At 42.8% G+C, this 15143-nt stretch overlaps 1 protein-coding gene across 1 annotated transcript; it reads right to left on the bottom strand.

The window, feature by feature from the left end:
* Positions 1–4: 4 nt before the first annotated feature.
* On the bottom strand, positions 5–15137 carry dhx29 (DEAH (Asp-Glu-Ala-His) box polypeptide 29). The gene is made up of 28 exons (XM_086151940.1): positions 14818–15137; positions 14255–14328; positions 13680–13793; positions 13477–13606; positions 13254–13393; positions 13037–13168; positions 12566–12692; positions 12312–12470; positions 11704–11872; positions 10485–10605; positions 9993–10385; positions 9636–9902; positions 8390–8533; positions 8115–8291; positions 7877–8017; positions 6621–6765; positions 6413–6533; positions 6226–6310; positions 5453–5541; positions 5229–5357; positions 5013–5088; positions 3742–3966; positions 2959–3095; positions 2610–2700; positions 2229–2528; positions 2020–2151; positions 1837–1933; positions 5–1113 (listed from the first exon to the last, which is right to left on the bottom strand). The coding sequence occupies exons 1-28, from the start codon at positions 14978–14980 to the stop codon at positions 1058–1060; spliced, it is 4134 nt and encodes a 1377-aa protein (XP_086008066.1). The 5' UTR covers positions 14981–15137; the 3' UTR covers positions 5–1057.
* Positions 15138–15143: the final 6 nt, after the last annotated feature.

The following is a 15143-nucleotide window of genomic DNA, read 5'->3' on the forward strand; positions in this document are numbered from 1 at the left end:
GTCATTTTTTTATTTCTGGGGTTTTTATTTCCTCTCAGTGAGAGTAGCACATAGGCTGTTTTTAATCCTGGGCTTGGAAGCTAAAGGCTCATTCTTGACTCTTATGACATCAGACAACAAATGTTTGTTTTTTTTTTTTCCCCCGATCGTACAATGATTGGTTGGTACTTCTTCAAGGAACCCGTCATCTTTTATAAAATGGGTTATAAAAGATGGGTTGTCTTGTGCTAAAAAAAAAAGGGATGTGTGAGGATCATGTGCTAACTTCTCTTTAATAGAAACTTCTTCTGTTACCAATATCTTTGTAATGTCTTGCTAAATGTTGGGGGTGATGTCTTCCCTATTTATAGATAATTTATTCACTGATTTAGAGTTTTTTTGTTGTTCTTTGCATTATTTATTTCCTATTTCCTCACGTCATTTTTACTTTACGCCACCCGTTTGTCCAGCTGTGTGAGCTGCTTTCACGACAAACATTGGCTGAAATACAGAAATGTGAAAGGAGAACCCGATCACTGCTCAAGTCAGACCGTAACCAGAAAATGGGATATTATTGTAATATAATGATTGGCCGGCAGCTCAAATATGCAAATATATTCGCTGAAATGTGATCAGATTCTTCCCTGTTATCATTTCAATCTCCCGGTCCCGGACCTTTGACAGATGACGGTTCTTGCAGGTAAAAATAATCTGCATATCCTGATCTGAAGTCCTCTTTGGACATAAGGCTCTTTTTGGGGCTGGTCCATTCTCATGCAATCAAACAGGAGAAAATAACTGTTCAAATTAAGAAAAAAAATGATACATGTTTAATTTCCATCAAATTTGGCATTTGACATAATTTTCGCACCCCCTTTTGTCTTATTGCATTTCATATAATACACTCCTCTTCAGTGTGAATAAAAGGTGCTTCTCGTCAACCGTTATATTTCAGTATTCTTTCCACCGCTTGCAAAAAAAACCCCAAACGACAAGAGTTTGAACAGAAACACTTGATTCACAGATGAGGCGTCCCGCCGACAGGTGTAAGGGGGGACGGGGTTCCACGGGTTCCACATCAACCGCCGTGTTCCGATTTGATCAGCTCCAGAATCAGCTGGATGGTGTTTTCACCTGCAGCGGACAGAGCACATTTAAACCCGGTTATATCCAAGTTTTCCAGCGTATGGTGTTAAATATAAATAGCCAAAGATTTTAATACCTTTGTGACCAAAACAAGTAATTTGTGCTTATTAATGTGGCTATCTTCTTTTAGGCGTAAAAGTCTTTAATTTTCTCAAAAACCGACAGTGCGCCTTATAATCCGATGCGCCTTATATATGGATCAATATTAATTAATTATGGCTACGGTAGTCAGGGGGCGTCGCAGAAGTAACAGCGGTAAAAACGGTAAAGGGGAATTCCAGTCCCAACACTTATGTGAGTATAAAGACCTTGTGTGTAAATATGCGCCTTCTAATGCGCTGCGCCCTATATATGAAAACAGTTTTAAAACTGGCCATTCATTGAAGGTGCGCTTTATAATCCGATGCGCCTTATAGTGCAGAAATTACGGTAATCCCCACAGGAGAGCCTCCCGACAAGTCAGTTGAACTGAACAACCCTCTCGGACGAGGGGTGAAATGTCTTTAAGTGAAGAAATTCAAGCCCAGTTGCCACGAGAAGAAGATTTCGACAAGAATCCACCATGACCTGGATGACTGAGAACCTCCACAGACTTAAGTACTGATGAATATTTCTAATGCTAGTTTGATCGTAAACTGGGATTTGAAATCATCCATCAAAGTTATCCGTCGTAAGTCATGACGTTTTTAAACCCGGATCTTAACACGATACCTTCTAAATTCATCCGTGGGTTCTCCAGTTTCTTCTCAAGCAGAGAGTCCATCAGTTTCCTCAGGTGTTTAAAGATCACACCGATTCGTACGGGAGCCTGTGAGGAGCAACGTTTATTGAAACCAATCATTTCACTCATCGCACAAAGCTGAATGCCGGCAGAGGTAATTGGTGACCTCTGACCTGGAAGTGAATCCATCCGTCCAGGGAGATGAGCCTCTCTCTGTGCTGGATGTCGATGTCGCCTCCAAACAGCAGCATGGGGAAGGGAGAGATGAGCGACGTGTCTCGCAGGTAGATCTTGGTGTATTTCACCTGAGGACAAACTTTTATTAGCTAAAAATGAAGCGTCCGCTTCCGCCCCGATCCGTACGCAGCCTCTCCGAACGTACCTTCTCCTGGTAGAGCATCCAGCCGTGTACCTGCAGGTGACGGTTCACGGACGAGGGATGGACCTGAGCTCTACCTTGCGGGGTCTCCACCATACAGGCCAATCGCTCCAGTACGTCCACCGAGGTGGTGCATAAAACTCGGGCGACGCTGTCGTACAACCCAGCGGTGAGCACCGCGTTGAGCACGGAGATCGTCTGCTTGGAAACCGTGGACGTCGGCTTCCTGGCGTGAGAAGAGGAAGACCGAGATGACCAGAAACCCGCCTGCTCCATCATCCTCATCAGATCTTCCTTCACGGCCTGATGGGACAAAGACAAGAGGTGAGGTGAGAAAAAAAGCAACGGGATTTAAGGTTGGTGAAGCCGGGACGTTTGCGCTACCTCGATTGTGACGAGAGCAGTACGATTGAGGAAGTGTCTTCTACAGAAGGACATTTCTGCCTTCAGACCTTCACTCTGTGAGGTTTTCCACCTGACGGACACGGGGAAAGAAATACTGGCTCAGACGTTCAAAAAAAATGTTTTTTTTTTATTTTATTTTTTTGATAATTTTTATATTTTTTGATAATTTTTGTATTTTTTGATTATTTTGTATTTTTTGATCATTTTTTCCAAATAAATTATCATTTTTAATAATTATATTTTATTGCATAGGTTTTGTTTTTTTTTAAAGGTGAGTCAATGTCTCTGTTTTCAAATGACTGCCCTGTAAGTATTGAGAGGTGTGTACCCCAGGTATGCGTTGTATATGGTCAGGTGGTCGGAGTCGGCCAATGCTAGTGCAGCTTTGGCCAGGTTTGCTTCCTCCTTCCTGTTCATTGGCGTGGAGAAGGGCGACTTCTCGGTGATCGCCGCAGCAATAGTCGCCTGAAACAAAGTCATAGGTGGCGATTACATGAATTGCGTCATCGGAACTGCCTGCCCGATACTTTGCCGGCACCAATAAAACGCGCACGTCTAGATATGTTATAAGATATTCATTCGATTTACATTCCCAGCTTACGCTGAAAAGAAAACAATTTAAAAGGAATTAACATGGCATATAACGTTTTTTTTTTCTTCCTTTATGCTATGTAGAAGCAAAATGTATTTTGAAATTAAATTTCTGCATGCAACAAAACATTTTGAAAAAAAGACGTCAGGTTGAAGGTTACTTTTAAGCAAAATACTCAATGTCTATTTGAGCCCTTGTATTTATCAAATAAAAAGCGGAAGCTAAGTAAACCAAAAAATGGCATCCTCTTTCTGTGCGCTCTCATCCTTTTACCGCCGCTTGCAGAAAGAGCGACCAAAAAGTTTTGCTTCGAAGTGACAAGATCGCCATTATTACATTTTAAAAAATGAACAAACTAAAATAAGATACATTTCAATTGAATACTTGTTAATTATTTACAGTTGCCGTCCCCTACCTTAGACTGTCACACAAAGCTAGTGAAATGAAAAACATGAAACTGCAGAATACTCAGCTGGCGCAGTTTCTCCTGTTTTCCAGACAGAGAGAACGTTAACGTACTATGGGCTCCAGGCAGCCGAGGATGGAACCGTAGATGAGCATCTTTCCGATCTTTACGTTGACGGGGAGGCTGGCCAGGTGGTGTCCCAGAGGGGTGAGGACGTGGTCGCTGGGATGGCACGCTCCGATCCTCCTCAGCAGGCTGACGGCATTGCTGACAGACTGCGGCTGAGGAGCATCCAGAGCTCGGCTCAGGAACTCCTCCGGGGAGCCATACTGGCATTTCTGCCAAAGAAGGGAGTCAGGAAAAGGACAAAATAGGATTTCCTGCGGTATTATTAATTTTCCATTTGTTATCACAACCAGAAAATGGCTTTTTCTATGTTGGAGAAAGAAAGACCTTTATTGTCACATACATGGAGCACAACCATCAGTGAAATTTGACCGCTGCATTTAACCCGTCATGGATGAACGCTGAGCATATGCAGCATATGCAGTTGCTCGACAACACTCGGGGAGGCTAGGAGGAGCCGGGAAACTAACCGGGAATGTTCGGATCCAAGGACGACCGCTCTGAACGCTTGCAGCATCGTTAATAGTCTGTCATCTACCATTTCATTACATAAAAATTTGCGGAATACAGTGGACCCTCGCTACTTCACGGTTCAGCTTTCACGCCCTCGCTGCTTTTTTGGTCATTTTTTTTTGTAATTTTTGAATTTTTTTTCTGTGATGAAATAGCCATATTCTAGCATAAGAACAAAGAAACAGTAGAAAATATAGTAAAATTAAAATAAAACTCATTTTCTAAAATAAATAAAATACGAGCCTTCCTTTGCTAAACAAAGATACCCAGCATCATGAACTCTCGCTATAGTATAACAACACGCTCTACAATGCCTCCTAAACGCCCAGCATCTACCGAAAAGTGTGGTATACACCCCAAGCGTAGCTAACTATTGCTGAAAAGATAAAACTTCTCAATATATTACATTGCCATAACTACTGCACAGAAAATTCATTCTCATGAATTAAAGTATTTTCAATGGTGTGTATTTCAGTGTTTATTGTACGTTACAACTATCCAAAAGTGTTTTGTGTACTGTTTAAGAGTTTGGGAAGCGTAATACAGTAGTACCATCAAAAATATCACTTCCCTACTTTGCGGAAATCCACTTTGTGGGGGGTCTCGGAACGTAACTACCGCGAAAAGCGATGGTCCGCTGCGATTTTATGGTTACCATGGCAACCAAACCAAACATCTTTGTTTGGATTTGCATTTGGCTGAATGTTAGAGTTTTCTGTAAAGGAGTTTGGAGCGAGCAGTTTACCATGATATGGAGACAAAGCTCCTCCAGCGGGACTCGTAGTATCTCTGGAACGGAATAATCCATGAATGCATCAAACCTACAGGGAAGAGTTGAAAAAAAAAAAAAAAGAAAGGACACAATCACATGAACGAATGAGTCTGTATCTCATCATGAGATCTATTTCACCCACAAGCGCCGCCGATTCCACCGTAACGGAGGGTGTACCGAACTCCATACCTGAATTTTGGGTAAAGCCTGAAGCAGAAGCCATTGCGCACACGTCCCGCCCTCCCCTGCCTCTGGAGAGCGCTGGCTTTCGACACGAACGTCTCCACCAGGGAACTCATTTGGCTGCTCTCGTGAAACCTGAACCACACACGCAATGAACTCCAGAACTCACATAAAACTGTATTTTTTTTAATTTTTTTTTTTTTTTTTTTTTGATGTTCACAAGTACTCACTTGTTCTCTTTAGTCTTTCCTGTGTCGATGACAAACACGACATCGGGAATAGTCACGCCTGTTTCGGCGATGTTGGTCGACAACACAATCTGAAAGGGACGAAACGGATCAGGAATAGTTTATAATCATAATAATATATTATTAGTCATCAAGAGCTGTCACTGCGCTGATGCTTGAGCTGCCCCAGATCAGGTTAGGCACCAAGTTAGGCTCTGCTGTGTGTGCGTGTGTGTGTGTTTGTGTACGTATGTGTACGTTTTTGTCCTAAAAAAAAAAAAAAAAAAAAAAAAAAAACTAACCCCAGCTTACTGTTCTGTATATTTCCTGTGCATCTTGTATTTGCAAGTGTTATTTGCGGTGCTTATGTCCTCTATTGTAAGTCGCTTTGGATGAAAGCGTCTGCCAAATGTAATGTAATGTAATGTAATGCTGTGGGTGAAAAAACCCTTTGATCAAATGCTATAGAAATAGAAAAAATGCATGGAGATTCACATTTGTCAGGAAAAGTCCATCTATCCCCGCTTTGTCCTACTCCAGCTGATCGCTATTGTCGCCTTCCTTCCAAAACGGCGTTTTCTTCGGTGTCGGAATTGCACGGACGCAGAATTCACGGTAATTGCATCGTTAGCCCAGAAAAAAAACAATAAATTAGCTGTGTCAAAGCGTGTAAAAAGCGCAGCGGCTTATAGTTCGGGGATTACGTTATGAATTATTTCTATTTTTCTTCCCTGAGGGTTCAATCTAACGATTTCTCAGCGAAGAGGTCGTCGTACCTTTCGGATTCCCGAGGGGGGCACTGTGAACGCCGCGGCCTGGTCCTTTGAGGAAAGAGTGGAGTGCAGGGCAACGATCCTGTACCTTTAAGTAACATACAGGATTTAGCAGTATTTCTTTTTAATCCCTGTGCTGGTAATCAGGAATTATGCTGGATTTTGGACAATAACGGGGTGCTTGCGTTACCTATTTTTGTCCCTGAATCTCTTGTCTGAGGACAGCAGGTCGAAGAGCTGCTGGATGTGCGCTAGACCCGGGAGGAAGACGAGGACGGCCCCGCCCAAGTCTGAAAACTGTGGCGCATTGTCTAGCGAAAAAGCATAGAAAGTATAAAAAAAATTCTCTAACCAGAGTGCAATGAGATGTTTAAAACGGCCAAAGTGAAGTTTTATACCAAGATAGTCGATGAGATCGACCAGCAGGTCCATGTTGATCTTGTTTGGATTCATGAACTGCAGCACCTGCCGGGTCCTGCTGCTGAAGTGGTCCAGCTCCGGACCCAGATCCCAACCCGAGAGGGAGTCTCTTATCAACACTTCCTGCAACACAAGGAGGCACGCTTGGCTAGCTTCCTCACCACTACCTCACCCATTCACACGTTTCATCCTATTTTATCCTCATTGGTCTCAGCCCATTCACATTGTGCTTATTTTTGTTTATTTTTGTCATTGTTATTGTCACTCGGTTTATGTTCCTATCCCTGTTGGTGGCCTATTGTCTGTCTGCCCCCCCATTCTGTTGTCCATTCCTATCCTTTATGTTGTCGTTGTTCTCGCTGCTATTTATTTGTGGATGTCTTTTGCTATCTTCTAACTGTCTTTCTATTTATATTTACATACATATTTATTGACACTATCATTTTTACGCTGCTGTGACAAAAGAATTTCCCCTATGGGGATCAATAACATTTGTCTTAAGTACAAGGGAGTAAATGAAGACGGGCAAAATGTTATTTCTAATTTGTCTGTGGAGGTTCTCAGTCATCGGGGTCACGGTGGACTCTTGTCGAAATCTTCTTGTCTTTACTTGAAGACGTTTCAGCCCTCATCCCAGAGGATTCTTCAGTTCTAATGACCTACGGGGAGTTTCCGGAAATAACTGCCAGGCTTTTAGGCGGGTCGAGGTTATGGTGGCTTGTTGTGTAAATGGTAGTTGATCTGAAGAAACTAGGTGTAAGGTGGGGTCGTTACGCTGATGGAGGTGTCGTTCGTTGGAACAAAAGAGCAATTTAGTGGGATTACCTGGATCGGAATGCAAAAAAAGGGTAAAGCTAAACATGAGCCTCGGTTCATGTGATCCAACAGGTTTCACTCCCGTGTTTAGCTTTACCTTTTCACATTACAATCCAGGAAATCCTACTAAACTGCTCTTTTGTCCCAACGAACGACACCGCCATTAGCATCACGACATCTTAGACTAAGTCGCTGCAGGTCAACTCCTCCATTTACACAACAATTCACCATAACCTAGACCCGCCTAAAAACCAGGCAGTTACATTCAAAAACTCCCCATAGGTCATCGCAAGTGAAGAAGCCTCACGGATGAGGGCTGAAACGTCTTCAAGTGAAGAAATTCAAGTCCAGCTGCAAAGACAAGATTATTTCTAATGTGTTCGTATGAGGGAATAGTACAAAAAAAAGTTACAGTTACCTGGTGCTGAAGGGTTTTTCCGCCTTTTTGGGTAACAGAGACGCTGACCTCTTCCTCTTCTTCGAGAATTTTCTGGCTGTACTCGGAGTCTCTCTCCAGCACGTAGCCGGTCTCCTCCACTATGTCCTCCAAATGAAACACCTTAAAACAAACCGCAGGGATTTTAAAGAGTGCAATCGTTCTGATTCCAGTCCTTGGCTTAAAAGGTTTTCTTTGCCCGAGTCATGACTCGTCTCACCTCGACGGGGAAGGTCCTGCCGGGGATGCTGATTACCGGGCAGCGGTTGAAGTAGTTGGAGAATTTGTCGCAGTCCACGGTGGCGCTCATTAGAATCAGCTGCAGGTCCGATCTCCTCAGAACAACGTCTTTCAGGATGGTCAGCAGGAAGTCCGACTGAACGCTGCGCTCGTGCACCTGAGGGGACGGAGGTGAAGAAACAATGCACGGAGCCACCCCCCCCCCCCCCCCCCCCCCCGCGCTCGGTTGGGTTTCTAGTCGGATCCCGGCTGTACCTCGTCCACGATGATGTGGGTCAGAGAGCTGAGGTGTCGGTCATGTTGCAGTTTCCTGAGCAGAACTCCGGTCGTACAGTACAGCAAACGCGTCCATTCCCCCGACTGATTCTCCATCCGGATTTGGTATCCGCATAGCGAGGTCTAGAAGGCGGTTTCAAAATGATGCATTTACATTAGAGACAATTAAAACCAGTCTTTTTTTTTAGGTATTATAGAAATGATGGAAAATTCTTATTATATGTTCACATGATATCAGGATTTAAAACTGACTGATAGAAAAATAAGTTCACACTCCAAACCAAGAGAGGGCAGCATAACACCCTATGCCAGGGGTGGGCAATTGTTTTTGCTGGCCGGCCACATTTCTGATTTAATTTCTATGCACGAGTCAACTAGGTATCATGTAAATTGAACAAAATTAAAATTGCAATTTAAATATTTTAATTTTTTGGCACGTATTTTGGTTGTAATCATCCAAACAAAAGTAAACAAAAGGAAAAAAGAAGGAGTTTCTGAATTCAAAATTGTTTGAAAATATTAAAATATTCAAAGAAAATAATTTGGCTGCCGCATAAAATGTGTCTCTTAGATCATGCATTTGATTAAAATATATTTTGTTTTAATTTTTAAAATATCATTTTACATTTGAAGATGATGGAGATGTTGTAATATCTGAATAAAAAGTGACAAAATATTTTAGTCGCTCTTTCTGCTCACACCAGTTAAAGGATGACAGCACACAGAGAGAGGACAGCATTTTCGCTTTACTGCCGGTTAAGCTTTTTTAAAAATACAAGAAGGGCTCAAATAGATGTTGAGTGTTTTGCTTTAAAGTAACCTTCAACCCAAAGTCTTTTTTTCTGAGTTCAAAATGTGTTGTTGCATGCACAAATATAATTTTGTCACATTTTGTTTATACATAGCGTAAAGGAAAAAAAAAAAAAGTTATATGCCGTGTTAAATCATTTGAAATTTCAAAAGGGTTGTGTGGCTCCTGACGTTTTCCTTTACTGGCTGAAACGGGTCCAAATGCCTCTTTGAGTTATAAAGGTTGCCGACCCCTGACCTAGTCCAATTTTAAAAAGGCTGCCCCTTGAAAAGACAATTTTGATAAGTGTACTTAAACTCCATGAAGGCTGTTTTCCAAAGTATTGCAACCGCAGGTTTTCCTTTGTTTTCCACCGCGCGCCTCGCCGTGCATTTCACCATATGCCGACTTGTCAAGATAAAAACAACGTTTCACCCTCGATCCCGGCCCCTCCTCGCAGCCCAGCTCCTGGCTGACTCTGCAGGCCAGGCTCATGGCAGATATCCTGCGGGGCTGGGTCACCACGATGTTGCACGGCTGCGCCTCTTTGCCGCCGATCAGCTGGTCTTCCAGGAGGAACTGGGGAATCTGGGTGCTCTTCCCGCTGCCCGTCTCGCCCGCCACCACAACCACGGGATGGCGCCGCACGGCCTCCAGGATACGACAGCGGTGTTGGAAGACAGGGAGCTGCTCACGCTCCGCCTGAAATGGGAGATATTTCATCAATAGCGTGGTTCTATTTGGGGTCAGATTTGATTTGATCGTTTCTTTAATACCCTGAAATGTATTCACCTTGAGTTTGTTGGCCACTGGTGACTTCTTCAGGTTCAATAAGAGGTCTCTGGATGCTTGAAGCGCTCCTTCCCTTTCGGCCGTCCCTCCTCTTTTCTCGCTCTTGTCTTCAAATTCCTCTCCTCCGTCCCCAATATCCAGACTAGCCAGGTTCTCCCAGGAATCTTCAGCTTCTTCATCGCCATCGCCGCCGATCCCAGGCTGCCCCTGGGATCCGGATCCCTGGCCTTGGTGCTGGTTCTGCGTCTGTTTGAGCCTGGTCAGGAGCCGGGAGATGAACTGGTCGCGGGGTTTGTTGGCAGCAATGCGACTCTCTTCCCGCTGCTGCTGCTCGCTGTCTCGCCACTCAAGCCAGACGTCTCTGTAGGTTGGCGGGAGCAGCTGGTGCACTGACTGGGTATGAATGGGCTGTTTCAGTTACTAGAAAAACATCTGAATTTTGAAACTTTGAGGGTAAAACAGAATGAGAGGTTCCAAAAAACAAATTTTTACCTGGCCTTTGACCAGGTTGTAAAGAGCCAGCGTGGCTCCCAGATGTTGAGCCTGCATGCTGTCCTCTGTCAGGATGGTCGGACAAACTTCCAGGGCATCGTCTATCCTCTGAACACGCACCCTAATAAATTAACAATATTCAAATATTACTAAATTCTTATAGACGACTATCAACGGAAATAAAGATATGCAGGGCAGTGGTGAGACCAGCCATGCCATGAGGAAAAGAAGAAGATTCAAATATTACTAAATTAAGTTAAGAGCACAACAATTGCAACAATTCCACTGCATGACACAGACTTCAAAAAGACTTGAAACTCCCTAATTTTATCTCACTAAATGCTTTTAAAACCAAACTGAGAACACTAGAGGTCAACTTGTCAAAATGTAATTGCATCTTTTAACTGTTTGTAATATTGTTCTGTCTGTAACTTATTGCTGCCTCTTGACCAGGACTCCCTTGTAAAAGAGGTTTTTAATCTCAACGGGACTTTTTTTCCTGGTTAAATAAAGGTTAAATGAAAAATAAATTTAAAAAAAAAAGGGAACATGTTTATTGGAAATAAAAATCCTTAGGTTTAATATGTAAAATAAAAGGAAGCATTCATTATCAATAAAGCCACTGTTTTTATCATCTTTGGCTTTTTTTGGCCTACCTTGTATAGGCTTTCGAGTAAAAATAAACAATACAGTCAAGATTCAAGATTTACAATGTTTATTGTCAAATGTACAGTGTGGAAACACACGGCGATGTAAAATGAAATTCTTACTTTGCTGTTCGCAGTGCAATTTGATTTGTATTGATAATAAATAGATAGCGTAAATATTGTTATAAATATGAACAGTGCTGGCAGCTCACACAGTGCAGGTGCAAAGAGGAGAGACGTTTAAATGGCATTAGTTACATTTGAAAATGAGCGCAGCTGTGCTACATGTAAATGCAAAGAGGAAGACTGAATGTCAACCCTTTAAGAATCAGATGGCATATAACCTCTATGTTATCTTTCGGCTTTAAGCACAGAAAACTGAACAGTGATACCATTAATGCCAATATTTGGCTTAGGTGTTTGAATAATATTTTTAGATTTTGACAAAATTCAGCTGAATTAAAAGTTCTCCTGTCCACCCCAATGGAACTATAGAAAGTCTGTATTATTTCTCCCCCTCCCTCCTGCAATACATCTCTCCACGTGGACTCGGTGAAGATACGCTCACTTACTTGCACCTCCAGTATCGACCAGCAGCCACCTTGTTAAAAGACGGAGCGGGACTTTTGGGCAGATTTTTTCGGACCCAGTCAATGAGGAACTGTTTGGGAGACTTGCCGGTCCAGCTGCGCGCCGTGTAGTCAAAATTACGGATGTCCTTTGGCTCATCCTTTTTGGCAACTGCGAAGGGACGTTAAAGGCAAAGCTGAATTTGCCATAAAAGTAGCAAAAAGCTCTGTAAACACACAAACGTTAAATCTTTTCCTCAACTTACTCACATAAAGGTGAGTATATGGCCACACTGGTTAACCGATTGAGGCAATTCAAAGAAAATTGGAGTGACGCGCTGCTATTGTTGTCAAGGCCATTTAATTTGAAATATCAGCGTTGCATATTTTCCGAAATTCAGAAAATAAAGGAAATGCTAACATCTGACAAATGCTGCATCTGGATTTTGCTTGCGGATGTTTTTAAATTACCTGTAGATATTAATATCTGTACAGCGTATATGATCATATTATATCATTGGTCACAAGGATTTGACCTAGATTTTGAAATATTGCAATTTGCTGTCAAAGTGCTCGATAAACAAACTCATCTCATGAAGTGGGAATTGTACCTTTCTGGACAGGAGGGTCCTTTTCAGCCTTTTCGAACAGTTTGAAGCCCATTTCGCCTTTATCCTCATTAACGGGGGAGGTTTTCTTTGCCTTCGGAGGTTCATCCACTACTTTAATAGCTGGATTGAACACGGGATGGGACTCCAGCTGCTTCATTTCTAGATTCGAAAGATAAAGTCGTTCAATTAAATTCCAGTTTTCTTTTTTTTTCCGCCCCGACAAAACTCTTTATAATATCTGGCAGCAAACACACCTTGCTGTATGATTCGTATCCTGTCCTGAGACGTCCGTTGGCCTGCCTTGTCCCCTTTTGTCTTGGCGGTAACTGCCATTTCTTTGGCATCGTACAGCTGAGCTGTTAGGATCAAATACCTGTCGTTCTAGAAGCAGCAAGGGGAAAAAAAAAGGATTACAACACTACTCTGAATGATAATTGAATTGCTATTCAACCAATCAGAAGTACCCGCTGACTTCATGCTAAAGCTGAAAAATACTGAAAAGTGGTGTTACGTCTTCATAAGACGTTTTTATCCTATTTTGTTCATTTATCAGATTATCATCTCACCTTGTTTGTAACTGCTTATACATTTCTTGCTGAATTTCCTCTCTAAATGTCTCATTGCACGTATGTAAATGATGCATCGGGATGTCAGATAACGGAAGAATTCGTGACATTAAATCACATTTTATAAAATATATGGTTATATCATGCAGCCCTACTGACCGGATCAAACTTCTCCAATTCGGGTTTGTGTGAAGACGTCTCTCCTTCTTCCTCTTCCTCATCTTCACTGCTCTGCTCTGCATACCTTAAGATCCACTCCTTCATACTTGCAGCTTCTTCCTTTACACTGGCCTGAAAAACGGTGCACCCTTTAAGGCTGATGTTGTTCCACAAAACACACGCTTTCCTTCCAGGGCTCAGAAACACGCAAACAAACCTTGGCTGTCTCCCTGCCACGGCCGTCAGGTGCTTTGGGGCTGGGGGCTGCAGGTTTCTGCTGAGCCATCGGCTTGAACTTAGGTCTGCTCCTCTGGCTTTCTTCCTGCATCTGCTGAGTGAAACCTTCAGGAAGCTCCTCTGATGAACAAAAAAAAATGGAAGATTGATAGCGACGTGACCTGAGGAGCTTGTGCGCGATGTCAAAACATCCTCCCTGTTACCATCTTTGAGGTTGAGGCAAAGCCAGTCGAGAGCGGAGTGGAGATCGCCGCCATACATCACACTACTCTTCATTGCCTCCTCAATGTGTTCTCTCTTGAAGTTGAACTTCTGCAGAGCTGTGTAAAGGTCCTGAAAACAACACCGAGCAAAATGAATACACTCGTCCGGGACGAAAACGGCGATGTTCGGATTTTCGGTTTACCAGCAGTTTCTTGTTGGTCAGTCTGCCTGATATGGGGCCTTTGTCGCCGTTCTCCTGTCTGAAGTCATTGATCAGCTTGATGATCTTCTTCTCCAGTTCGGCCTGGATAGAAACCTGCATTGGAGGAGGAAGAGGAGGTTTCACTATCTTTAACTTTTGTAACACAGACGTCATCTTATAAAAGGATCTCTCTATAACCATAATTACTATAACTATATTATTTAGAATTAATCATTTATAATGTTTGTCGTCAAAAAGGGCATACAATTCATTATTGCAATGATATTTCTATATATTTGCCCTCTACTTCGGCATTAGTTGATAAATATGGCAGTGATTATAATGATCCACAATGTTGATGTTCAGTGTCTACGCCACTTGAGCGTTGCGTTTTTAATTGAATGAAACACTTGTTTCGATGTACTCATTAGAAAAATAGATGTGACTCAGATCCCATGAGAAATAGGGGTGAGAACAGGTTGAAAACAGTCTGACCAGAATCATATTCCTAATTTGATTGGATAAACAGCTTCTGAACTTAATAATATTTGGTGTTTTAAAGTGTTAAATCTTACCTTGAGGATGGATTTGTCTGAAGCTCCACCGGTTTCCACTTGGGCTGTGTTGGCGAGACTGTAGGTCTTTGGGGCTGCGGGGAGAAAAGTTTTATCGGCATATTATAGCGGGACTGAATGCGCATTTGTAAAAGAATTTCTAAAGAGAACCACATTTTTATTCACTACCTATCAAAGTTGGTTTTTTTTTTGCATGATCCTAACATTACATCAAGACATTGTCATCCATCAGCCATCACAAGTGACCAGACCTTGTGGGGTGTTACAAAGGTGAAAACAAGTTGAACATAATCAAAAAAAAGAAACTTGAGGATAGACAGAATGTGCCCAAACTCATACTTATTATTTCTTTATGACTCCAATAAAAACAAACGACACATAAGTGGTTGAAGTTGAAGAAAAACAACAAGGCGGTGATGCAGGTCTGCAGAAAACTGTATTTTTATCTCTCTCAAAGGCCATCTGATCTCTGTAACGTTGCACGCAGTCATACACGAAACTGTCTCTATGGATGACAAGATAGCATTTCTGTCGCTGCCTTGCTGTTACACCACCACAATCACCTTTTGACTTGTTTTCTTTGGCAGCCGTGGATTGCTTGTTGTTCTGCGGCTGCTTCTGCTCCTCAGCCGCGCTGTTCCCGGCTGCAGCCACGGTAGCCCTGCTCGTCGCCGCCCGGGCGATAGCCGCAGCTGCCGCCGCCGATTTCTTCTTTTTACCACCCATGAGATCCACAAAACGCTTTCCGGTTACCGTTCCTGTTCACCGCGGTACCCCCGTCGGGTCATCGGCGATGATAAAATGGGGGATATTTTCAATAGCGATCAAAATCCAGAAGATAGCCGTCAATGCGTTTCCCCTCTTCGGGACCCGGACCGCACGGCTTCCG

Source organism: Fistularia commersonii, chromosome 9, assembly GCF_037954325.1.
Source record: "Fistularia commersonii isolate RoL2024-O1a breed Wild chromosome 9, RoL_Fcom_v1.0, whole genome shotgun sequence".
NCBI classification, from domain to species: domain Eukaryota; kingdom Metazoa; phylum Chordata; class Actinopteri; order Syngnathiformes; family Fistulariidae; genus Fistularia; species Fistularia commersonii.

Excerpts from the sequence above, each read along its gene's own strand:
- dhx29 (XM_086151940.1), bottom strand. The coding sequence starts at position 14,980 with ATGGGTGGTAAAAAGAAGAAATCGGCGGCGGCAGCTGCGGCTATCGCC. Across the intron at positions 10,386-10,484 it reads ACAACCTGGTCAAAGGCCAG|TCAGTGCACCAGCTGCTCCC; the intron begins GTAAAAATTTGT and ends ATTCATACCCAG. Across the intron at positions 6,766-7,876 it reads GAAAAACCCTTCAGCACCAG|GAAGTGTTGATAAGAGACTC; the intron begins GTAACTGTAACT and ends CTTGTGTTGCAG.